Genomic DNA, 12,746 nt, shown 5'->3' on the forward strand with positions numbered 1-12,746 from the left:
GTGTTGATTAAACCAACCCTCGTTTAGTTAAATATATACATAATTTATATACTTATTATACATAAGTATGTACATATGTATGTAGCAATTCGGAATAGATAACCGAATGTGATACGGCTTGAGCTCATTTTAGTTTGGTTTTGAACGAGCCGCTTCTAAGTTCGCATTGTGAAATGTTGCTAAAAATTATAATCAATATACTTTGCTTATTTGTGGCTTTCGGACACTGCCAGCTTTATGCTAAAATCTACGACCGACAAGATATAGACAGAATCAGAGATGATTATTGTCTCGATTATTGTGACAATGAATGCAAAGTAGAGACAACAAACAATGAGATCAGCAAAACATGCAACAATAATGGACATATAGTGATCACCGACAAATACAAGATTGAAATTTCACAATATCGTAAAATTACTTTAACTTGGAAAACATTCGGAGGAAACCTAAGATGTCTTAAAAGACTTTTTTCCACAAACGAAATAATAAATTCTTGGAGTTTACACATAAAATATTCTGTTATAGAACCTTTAAAAGCAGATGTATTTCACAGATCCATTGACTATATGAATGCTCTAAATTTAGATAAACTGTCGTCCTATAACAATGATCAATTCATAGCGGAGAATGAAATTGATGCACGTCACGGACCTTCCCTGGCGCTGGTGAATTTGGAAAACAAAAAGATTGGCTTAGATTTTCTTAAAAACTACTTATCTGAAATGCCAAATTTAAAAAAATTCGGATTACAAAATTCCAAAATATTGCAATTTGATAATAAAATATTTCAAAAAAATATACAGCTAGAATCCGTTTACTTCGAAAACACAAATTTACAAAATCTTTCCACAGACATTTTTGAGAAATTGACAAATTTGTCAACGATACATGTTTTGAATTGCTCTTTGAATTTCAATGATTTTTTCAGGTAGGTTAACACCAAATATCTTGCCCTCAATGCATTGTTATTGTTTTATACATGTATTCAATTTTTTCAGGTTCACCAGCCTACAAAACAATCTGGAAATTTTAAGCTTTACGTCCGTTAAGAAAATAGACCTTATTTTGTTCCAAAATTATAAAAAGCTTAAAGTGATTCTTGTAAACAAAGAAGATGTAGACTATTATGCCCAAGTGATTGCCAATACCAATTTATCGACCATTATATGCGATAATTGGGGAGAGGATTGTTATTTTAACATTGGCACAAATGGCAAACGCTGTCCGGAGAGCTGTTCTTGTTTAATAAACGATTACCAGGAAATATTCTTAATTAACTGTGATGACCAAGAACTAACAAGTATTCCAGAGTTGCCTATACCAACCATTGATTCCACGATCTTACGGTTTCAAGATAATGCTTTAACTGAATTGCCAAACATCTCAAGTGAAGGATATAATAATGTAGGGGAACTCTATGTGGCCAATAACAAAATAACAAGCATACGACTAGACCAGTTGCCTCAAAACCTCACTAGCCTCGATATAAGGAACAATAGTATAACTACATTGGACCCGGAAGTAGTGGATTTTCTGAGGAAACAAGAAATAAATCTCGTGCAAACTGGTATAAATTGGATATGCAACTGCGAGAATACACTACTCCTGAGTTATCTATCCAACCTCCGAAATCCAGTCGATTTAAGATTTACTTATCATCTTACAGATAATTCTGTACACTACCATCATCTAAAAGGACCCTGTCCAGCAGCGTGCACCTGCTGTGTTAATGACAATCAATTTGTAATCAATTGCACAATGAAATCTTTAGAAACATTCCCCTTAATTCCAGTTCAAATAGTTGGAGACTCATCACTTTTGCTCAATGATAACCGGATCGAGGCCCTTCCAACTTCTTCTCTGCGGAACTCTTCTTTGGGAGAATTGCACTTAAAGAATATCAGTCTGACCCATCTTCATCTTGACCAACTGCCTTCCAAACTGAAGGTTTTGGATATTCGTGACAACAAATTAACAGGCCTGGATGACTATGTCACACAGTTCATATCTCAATTGACGGAAGTTCAACTGTCTGGAAATCCTTGGCAATGCGAATGCAAGTATACCAAATTTCTTGACTTCCTTAAGAGAAAATATGCCAGTGAATATAAAGTTGCTTTAAGGAATTGCAATGCCCAAGAACGTTGCCCCGACGAATGCTCTTGCTGCATGGACGACAAGAGTCCTAAGTTTACCATCAATTGCAGTGAAAAAACTTCATCCAAATTGAATTTAAACTGAAAATTCTGCATTTAAACTTAATCCAAATCGACGAATAATACAATTTTTATATAGTTTTTTAAATAAACATATGTACATGTATATCTGTGTATGCAGGTCATTTTCTAGCCACTTGTCTTGTCTTTCTCTTACAAAAAATATCAATTGATAGTTTTGCTGTATATGTGCTAGTCCTTGGAATTGGTTATAGGGGTCGGCAAATTGATTTGGCTTCTAGGCATCCAAAAACAATAAAAGCAATACAAAAATTAAGAAAGTAAGTCATCGCGCCGACTTCGGTATACCATGCACCAAGCGAAATAATTATTTGCTATGAAGGTATATAAAAATGTTTCTACATACTTCCCAAACTCAGCACAAACACTACACGAGTTCACAAGAAAATTTCTGACGGTCTGTTGATCGTGGTAGATCTAAAACTTTGACTGCCGTACGAGCATGACTGGATCGACTCTTTCGCAATATTTGTACATGGTATAAAAACATTTATGTATACAAGAATAGTACATATATACATTTCAAAATTTATGGAATTTATTTTAAACACTTAAACACATGTATTAAGTTTTGCTACAATCTACAATACATAATCAAAAAAGATAAGAGCAGCTTAGCCCAATCAAAAGTTTTGTATTTTCTACATATTTTTGACTCAGTTTAGTATAACTTGAACACTTGCCCCTTCAAAGTTTGTGAAATGTTGCTAAAAGTAATAATTTGTGCATTATGCCTTTTTCGGAATATTGGACATTGCCAACAACTTGATACCGGAAATAATAGCCTACAACATCTAGTTGGTATCAGAGACGACTATTGTGTGGATTATTGTGAGAATGAGTGCAAAGAAGCGACTGCCGACAGTGGGAACAGTAAAACATGCACCAAGAGTGGAAATATCGTAATCACCGATAAATACAAAATTGAAATTTCAGAAAATCAAGTTATTACATTAAATTGGATAATATTCCAAGTGAACCTAACGTGCCTCAAAAACCTTAATTCATTACAAAAAAAATTCCAAGCTAATGAACTACTGATAATATATTCTGAGCATAATAAAATAAACACATTTCATCGATCGATTGAATATATGAAAGCTTTGAATTTATATAAATTGACACTTTTTAAAGATGGAACATCAACGATTGAGGATAAAGTTGATTTTAACGACGGACCTTTAGAAACAAAATTATTTGTGGATGAAGAAACAAGTAATCCCGATTTTGTTACAAAATATTTGTCAATGCAAATGTCAAAATTAAAAACCATTTCTATCAGCGGCAACTACAAATTGAAACTGGATGTAAAAACATTTCAAAGAAACAATCAACTTGAAGCTATTAAGTTTACAAATACAACCATAGAAATTCTAGATGAAGACCCCTTCGAAAACTTGAAGAACCTTACAAAGTTACATGTTATTGACTGCACTATGGAATCGTTATATTTGTTGCTGTTCGTATTCCGTAATAAATGTTTCACTGTATCAAAAAATTATTCGCAATTATGTTTTGAACTAAATAATCTATATAAAACAAGTGATCTGTCTTTTGAATGTTATTTCTTATCTGGCAAAAGTGGTTCACGTCTGAGCGACTCTTAAATGTATTATCAAATTCCACATTTAAATATTTAACAAAAAGAAACCTAGCTCCTGAAGAATTTTCAACCATCATTTGTATATACCGGATAAATTTTTGATACAGCCATATTTGGTTTTTTGAATAACTCTCTGATTTTTTCCTTTTTTTTCCTTTTGTTTTCTTTACTTTTAGTATTCCAAGCCTCCACCAAAATTTGGAAGAACTAGGCTTTGAGTCCGTGAAAAAACCTGACTTGAGATTGTTTTCACTCTACCATAAGCTTAAAGCACTTTATGTAAGCGATCTAGACTTCACTTATTACACAGAGGCCATATCCACAACCACATTATCTATACTTATCTGTAACACGTGGAGAAGTAATTGCCATTTTAACGTTGACAGGAATGGCAGAAATTGTCCGAAGAGATGCAATTGTGATGTAAATTTGAAAAGATTTGAAATATTTTGCATACTTGGAGATCATAGACGAATTCCAGAAAATATTCCCGTTACAGACATAGAACCTATGATCTTAACTATGGATTATAATTTTGTACAAGAACTGCCACACACCTCAGATGAAGGATACAACAATATTCAGGAACTCAATTTGAACACAAACCAGCTGACAAGCATAAGAATAGACCAGTTGCCCCAAAAACTCCGAAAGCTCGATATAAGTTACAACAGAAGGCTTCATACCATTGACGCCGAAGTGCTACAATATATACAAGATCAAAAAATCACTCTGATAGATAATGACATTAGTTGGATTTGCGATTGCAACAATAGACCACTTTTGGCTCACCTTTCAAGTACTGCAGACTTATATCATTTGAAAGGACCATGTCCAGAGAACTGTTCCTGCTGCGTTAATGAAAACACTTTTACAATCAACTGCGGAAGTAAGGGCCTAAACGCGCTCCCCAAAATACCACATAAAATAAATGGAAGCCCATCTCTTGTGCTCAATGACAACCAAATCGAAGCACTTCCGAATGCCTCCCTACGTCACTTCTCTCTGGAACAATTGCACTTGAAAAACAACAGCCTAACCCATATTTCACGTCACCAACTGCCTTCCCATCTCAATGTTCTGGATATTCGAGATAATCAGCTGACGGGCTTGGACGACGATGTGACATTCTTCATTTCCGGATTGCGTGAGGTTCAGCTGTCTGGCAATCCTTGGCAATGCGATTGCAAGTTCATCACGTTTCTCGACTTTCTTAAAAGAAACCATCCTAGTGAATACGAGTCTGCATTGAGGAATTGCAATGCACAGCAGCATTGCCCTGACCACTGTACTTGCTGTAAGGACAAGAAGGGAATAGAGTTCACCATCAACTGCAGTGAAAATACATTGTCTTAATCGAATAATTCCAAATACTGTATCAAAACACATTCTAGGGCAATTTAATAAATTTATGTATGAACCTATATGTACATTACTTACAGCTCGAATTCTTTTCTTTTTAAAAACTCGTTTTACTTGACAGGTTTTTAAAATTTTATATCACGATTGTAACGAAGAGAAGTATTTAGTATGTAGATATACATATATAAATTCTTTTGATTGGGTGAAGTATTTGTTTGGTGGACAACTCAGATAAAGTTCAAAACACTGTATGAAATACAATTTTTTATAATCTATTGACCATCAAAAATCATCATATTATGTACGACTAGTGGATCAAGGAGAGACAAAAAGTTTTTTCACAAATACTTGATAATATTCCTTAATATCCTAAAAGTAATTAGCACAATTATGTATGTATCAGTGGATTTCTAGCATACAACACAAGAAAAAGTATCAAGAATATATTTCAAGCATTGTCTTTATTAATGTCTTAGCCAACCCTCGTTCTAGACTATCTATGAATATATAGCTATTGCTTAGCTACAATCTAAAAAACATAAACATTTGTGATAGCAGCGGCTCGGTCCAACCCAGGCTTATGTTTTCTAACACCGTCTAGACTCGGTTTAGTACATACTTCGACTTGTCCCCTCTGAGTTTGTGAAATGTTGCTAAAAACTATTATCAGTATATTTTGCTTATTTGTGGCTATCGTTTATTGTCAAATTGATGCTGAACAAGATGGCCTGGAATATATAAATAGTATCAGATCGGATTACTGTCTGGATTATTGCAAAAATGAATGCAAAAAAGTAGCTACCGACAGCGAGAACAATAAAATTTGCATCTCTAATGGGGATAATGTGATCACCGACAAATACAACATATCACTTTCCTATAGAGATATTATAATAACTTGGAAAATAATACCAGTGCACCTAGAATACTTAAAAGACTTATGGTTATCAGACAAGAAATTTAAGGCAAATGGGTTACTCATAAGGTTTTCTGGAAATGGAGAAGAAGATACAACTCATCGATGCGTTGACTATATGAAAGCTTTAAATATAATTAAAGCGAGATATTTCAATGACGGAACTACGAATGAGCAACACATTGACATAAACCGCGGGCCTTCAGAAGCCAGATTAAAAGTGAAAGACTCCAGTTCAGATTTTGTCAATAACTACCTCTCTGTGCAGATGCCAAACTTAAAGATTATCGAATTAGACGGTAACAAACTGATTAAGCTGAATAAAAACATATTCACAAAAAATACTCAGTTGGAGGGCATTATGTTTTCTAAGCTAAACCTAGAAAATCTCAGTAAAGAAACATTTGAAAATATGGCAAACTTTTCAACGATGAATATTTTAAATTGTACGCTGAATATGAACAAGTTTTTCAGGTTGGTATTATGTCAATTGTTTATGTTTAAACTGTGTTCAAGAAAGTATTCAAAGTACATGAAAGAATTTTAGAGAAGGCTTTTTCCCATAAAGATTTTAATTGGACACAGTGCTTACTGATATTTACATACATATAAAATAAATTGAGTTGACCCTCTAACGTTATATGCAATTTCGGTTTCAGGATTTCCAGATTTCAAAACAATCTTACTCTTTTAGGATATGATTCGGTAAAACGACTTGACTTGACATTGCTAGAAAGTTATAAAAAGTTAAAGACGATCTTTGTAAACAAACAAGATGTAGACTATTATGCCCAAGTGATTGCCAATACCAATTTATCGACCATTATATGCGATAATTGGGGAGAGGATTGTTATTTTAACATTGGCACAAATGGCAAACGCTGTCCGGAGAGCTGTTCTTGTTTAATAAACGATTACCAGGAAATATTCTTAATTAACTGTGATGACCAAGAACTAACAAGTATTCCAGAGTTGCCTATACCAACCATTGATTCCACGATCTTACGGTTTCAAGATAATGCTTTAACTGAATTGCCAAACATCTCAAGTGAAGGATATAATAATGTAGGGGAACTCTATGTGGCCAATAACAAAATAACAAGCATACGACTAGACCAGTTGCCTCAAAACCTCACTAGCCTCGATATAAGGAACAATAGTATAACTACTTTGGACCCGGAAGTAGTGGATTTTCTGAAGAAACAAGAAATAAATCTCGTGCAAACTGGTATAAATTGGATATGCAACTGCGAGAATACACAACTCCTGAGTTATCTATCCAACCTCCAAAATCTAGTCGATTTAAGGTTCACTTATCATCTTACAGATAATTCTGTACACTACCATCATCTTAAGGGACCCTGTCCAGAAGCCTGCTCCTGCTGTGTTCATGACAATCAATTTGTTATCAATTGCACAATGGGATCTTTAGAAACATTCCCCGTTATTCCAGTTCAAATAGTTGGAGACTCATCACTTTTGCTCAATGATAACCGGATCGAGGCCCTTCCAACTTCTTCTCTGCGGAACTCTTCTTTGGGAGAATTGCACTTGAAGAACATCAGTCTGACCCATCTTCATCTCGACCAACTGCCTTCCAATCTGAAGGTTTTGGATATTCGTGACAACAACTTAACAGGCCTGGATGACGATGTTACACAGTTCATATCTCAATTGCGTAAGGTTCAATTGTCTGGAAATCCTTGGCAATGCGACTGCAAGTTCACCAAATTTCTCGACTATCTCAGGAGAGAGAATCCCAATGAATATAAAGTTGCATTAAGAAATTGCAGTGGACAAGGACAATGCCCTGAGCAGTGTACATGCTGCAAGGATAGCAACAGTTTGAAGTTTATCGACAATTGCAGTGAAAATAATATATTTTAAGAACAGTTTAGAAAATGTTTGGTAAATACATTTAAATTATAACATAATCCCTAATGAATGCAATTTTATTCACTCTTATTAATACATGAATATTACTAAAATTCTTATCAATGTGTATTATTAACTTCTGTAAAAGGATGCCTGTCGATTGTTTCTATCAAAATCAAATGATTTCTGTAAAGTTTTCCCATTTGTTTGCCCTTTTTCATTAAAGTCTGATTTTAGTTAACACAATTCTTAATTAAGATGGATTTCTAAATAGGTTTTCGTTCCATAGTCTTTTTTATCTGTTCCATTGCGAAACTTGTCCAAAAGAGCGTGACCGTTTGTAGTTTGTAGCCACAAAACAAAGTTGCAAATTTGTCTCACCAAATATTTTATGTCTGATGTCTATATCTCGTGCTGAAAGAAATCCATGCAGAATGTCCAAACTAAGTGTCTATGGCATAATAATTTTACCCTACAAATGCTTTGAAACTACAAAATTTGCGGAAATGATTGGCAAAAACAAACATTGCTTTGGTTTTTTTCTTGGCTGCTTTTGCCTATTTGTGGCCATAGACAAAAGTTCCATTAGTTCAGCGTAAACAACGGCAACAAGCGGCAAATTGAAAGGCAAAACCAAAAAAAAAGTAGAGATAATAAAAATTTTGAATGGACAACAACAAATTAGTGGCAATTAAGAAAAATTTGCAAGCAAGTGGCCAGAGATAAGGGGCCAATTTCTGATAAGCCTCAAAGTGGATAGCTAAAATGTGGGTCAACTCTTTGAGGAAAATCAAAGAACTTTAACTTGGCGATTTCCGCATTTGATTTCCCGCTTTCAACTAGGAGGAATACTCCTCCATACGAGATACATCATTCAACAAACTGACAACTTTCCTTTTCAAAACATTTTAGAAAGTCTTTACAGATTTTTTTGTCGTTGTTATTGGCCTTTCGCTCTCTGCTAAATGCAATTCGAGTTACGTCAATTTTTTTCTCCTTTTTGACTCGTTTGCATGGCCATGCAAATTATTGAAGTAGTTTTTTGCATCATTTATTTATATATTTCTCGGTTTTTCAGTTCGTTTTTTCATTTATTTATTTTATTTAATTGATGCGATTGCAACAATGTATGGCATAGTGAGAGGCAACATTCGTTGCGTATGTATGTTTTTATGCTTCCCCCTCGACAATATTATGCCAATTTTTGCAATTATTTTTTGCTACCACAAAAAGGCAGGCGATAAAAGGATTAAAGCTCTTCAAAAAGCACCAAACGAAAAGTTGTTATAATTAATGTGTTAAAATTAGAAAATAGTCCAACATAATTTAATCTAAAAGAATATTGATGAGAGTAAAATCTTTAAAGACAAACAAAAAATTAAAAAGATTATCCCACACACAAAAACAAATCAAAGCTATCCACTACTGGAGGAGCGATTAGCTGCTTTTACTGATCGTGGCTGAGGTGGCTTGAAAGGCTAGACGAAATTCCAGGTGACTCTAAACGGACTTGACGAAATTTTTGGTGTTTGAGATGATTAGCGAGCCTTTTGCAGACCAAGTCGATTGTGTCCATGCTCCAAGCATTTTATATACTGCCTGAAAAGCAGCGCACTTCGTCTCTGTACCCTTCTCTAAGAGGTTGGACAGTTTCAGAAAGAAATCTTTTACCATACAGCCACATTCTTATTAAAAATCAAAAGCATTCCAAGAAACTCCACAGCAAACAACTTAGCATAATGATCGATGTGACGTGATGGACTCTTTTCAGGACACAGATTCACTTCTGTTGCACAAACCTAAGAGAATCTTAATAATCTCATTCTACCTCAAATAAAGTTCCTTTATTTGATCAAAACAGTTATAAACAGTATATGTAAGCTATGACCAATAAGAAATAGTTCTTTTGTAGTTTATCAGTTTATCATGTGACTAAAATGTAAGGAAGAACTTGACACAATTTTGTTTGAAATCTTCAAGAAACTAAGATCGTTTAAAGACATCAGAGATCCATTTATTTTTAGTAATTTAAATTTTATATATTTTTGAAATATAAATAACAAAACATGCATTGATGGTCAATTCATTTTAAATGTCAAATTTCATATTAAACATTTTGTTTTTATTTGCTCTACTTCCGCAGCATGTGAATATTTTTTTTTTTGTTTTTTGTTGTCATTTTTAGAGTCTTACTCTACGTGGGGGCGACTTTTGACATAACTTTTCCTGACATTTTCTTTGTTCGTGTGTTCGGTGGCTGCTCCAAATATTTAAATTAACCCAATTTGTCAGTCTGCGGCAACAGCGGCAGTTCGTGAGATGTGAATTGACCTTGATGTGGCTTGTTGGTTATTGGTTTCGGTTTTTGTTGTTGGAGGGTCTCACGACCAACTGACTCATGCAGGGCCTTTGACACCTACCTAGCCACCGTTTCCCTGCCCCTCATCCCCGTCAACTAGTACAGAGTATTCCCTTATCGTAGCCGAAACCAGTTTGATCCAACAATTTGCCCTTGATGAGAAGAAGATGCTAGCTGGCTAAACTAGAGACCCTACCACAAAGCTCATTCATGAGATGCACAACAAGTTTTATATTTGGGTTCCTCATTCGATATGCATATATGTTCGTATATATTTTTAATTGGCCAGCAGCTAATAAGCAGTTGTCGTTGTTGTTTCTCTAGATGTTTTGTTGTAGTGCGGCTTTATCGCCTCTGTAATTTGTTTGCTGTTCAATATGGAGGGGAACGGAGGGGCCTTATCGATTCATCAAGCATATCATTAACATTATGTTTCTGATTTCTTTTGGTTGGCTTTTGTTTTAACTTTTCAAAAGTTGTCAAAATATTGTGGCATGTGCTTTTTTGTGTTGTCCCATTGTCTGTGGAAATGGAACTCAATGGACAGTGATTTATCACAGTCATGGAAAACGATTCTCTGATATCTCTACATGATTGACAAAAATCAGTTAAACTTAGTTACAAACTAAGTGGATTCCGGGACTATATGAATCATTCGAGAAGTTCTACTATGTGGACAATTAAATGTCAATCCAGTCGTTAAGGTCCCCTTAAGAGATGTCAGCTCAGAATTATCCCTGAATCCAACAATAATTTTTGACGGAATTAACATAATATCTCCAAGAAGAAACAATAATTAATTAGCAGAGTTGGCGAATTCATCATCACTTAGACTCTAAAAGATAAACCCCCTTTAAAAGAGGCTGAATGTGAATGCGGAAATCGTAAAACAAGTGCCACATTCTGAATGATCATAAAATGAAGTTAAGAATGAGTTGAGGTCGTTGACATCAGTCGAGGGTCAAGTTGCAACTTGCAAGTGATGTCAGATGACTTGACGACAAAATGTGGACATTGATATGGCAAAGAATTCTTTACAATAATAAAGAACTCATTCAAAATATCTCTTGATATCTCAACCAGAGCTAACAAACTATCAAAGTGTCAAATTTATTGTGGCACCTTCGATAGCTTTTCTCTATCATCGATAGTTTTGGTCATTTTCAATCATGAAGATATACTAGAAGCAGGAATTTGCGTAAAATATAAGCTTATAATAATATAATATTATAAAATAATTCAAATGATTCTAAATTATTTAAAGAACTATGTACGTTTCTTGGATCTTAACATAATGTAAAATATATACAGAGAAGAGTATATCCGTGCTCAAAGAGATTTTTTAGAAGGTTTTAGGTGTTGGTAAGATATAAAATAAAGACTCGATAATTCTTTTAATCGTTCTACTTGTTGCAATGCTCCTTGTATGTTTTTATTGAGTTAATTGGCTATTTATTAATCTCTTACTTAGATTTTCTTGTTATGTACTCCTGCGAAAATGTTTTAAAGATAAATCATACTAAAACTTTTGGGACTGTAAAATACGTCCGCCTGCGGTGGCTGTCAGCGACTATAGCTTTCACTGTAGTTCAAGCGAATGAATAATCAATTATAATTTTTATTTTACAATATTTTGTTGGACTTGAGTTAAATAATCGTTGAATCGAAATGTCTAAAACCATTTGAATTCCTTTAATAATTCAAATTTATCACAAACTGACTTACACATTTCGATTTAACGATTCAAGAGCCTCTGTAAAGTTCTTTAAATTGTTTTGTTTGTTTACTTTTGTATTGCATATCAAATACAAGTTGATATGTTTGATTTTATGGTTCCTTGCTGTGACATTCAATGCGTAATGAATGAGATCCTTTTGGATTTTATACACCCAGAGACTTAAACAAACCAATTCATTACCAAGTCAAGTGCCTCAAATTTCCTTGGTACTTACATACACACATGTATGTATATATAAATCACAACAAAAGGTCCACACACGCACATACACATTTTTGACTGATGTTCTCTCTCTTCTCTAACGTTGCTCGTATATCCTTTTGTCTGCCTGTGGAAGCTTTTTGATGGATGCGTTGAAGGCGCAGCAGCTGTTTTTAGAGTCAACAAAAAAGCCAACTACCAACTGCCCATTGGACCAGAACGAAGGAAAGAATGGAAGGAAGGAAGGAAGGTAAAAAAAACCTGGCAACTGGCAATGATGCATTATCTGTCCTCGAAGCTATTTAAAGCTATAGTCACAGCAAAGTAATTAAAGACAGACTTTTAATAAACCCAAAAGGAAGAAGGATTTAAGTAGAGTAAAAATTGAAACAAAGGAGTAAAAAAAAAACCAAGTTTAATTTTCCATTAAGAAAGGAACCTTTGGATATGTT

General features: G+C 34.3%; 2 protein-coding genes across 2 annotated transcripts; both read left to right on the plus strand.

Annotated features, from left to right (window-relative positions):
• Positions 1 to 918: 918 nt before the first annotated feature.
• LOC137572460 (phospholipase A2 inhibitor-like) lies at positions 919 to 5,199 on the plus strand. Its single transcript, XM_068284220.1, has 4 exons — positions 919 to 931; positions 1,115 to 1,570; positions 1,796 to 2,185; positions 4,817 to 5,199. Exons 1-4 carry the CDS (start codon positions 919 to 921, stop codon positions 5,197 to 5,199), a joined length of 1,242 nt encoding a protein of 413 aa, XP_068140321.1.
• A 2,341-nt stretch (positions 5,200 to 7,540) lies between these two features.
• LOC137572461 (leucine-rich repeat-containing protein 38-like) lies at positions 7,541 to 8,008 on the plus strand. The gene has a single exon (XM_068284221.1). The coding sequence runs from the start codon at positions 7,541 to 7,543 to the stop codon at positions 8,006 to 8,008; it is 468 nt and encodes a 155-aa protein (XP_068140322.1).
• The last annotated feature ends 4,738 nt before the right edge of the window (positions 8,009 to 12,746 follow it).

Source organism: Drosophila tropicalis, unplaced genomic scaffold (assembly GCF_018151085.1).
Source record: "Drosophila tropicalis isolate 14030-0801.00 unplaced genomic scaffold, ASM1815108v1 contig_302, whole genome shotgun sequence".
Taxonomy (NCBI): Eukaryota; Metazoa; Arthropoda; class Insecta; order Diptera; family Drosophilidae; genus Drosophila; species Drosophila tropicalis.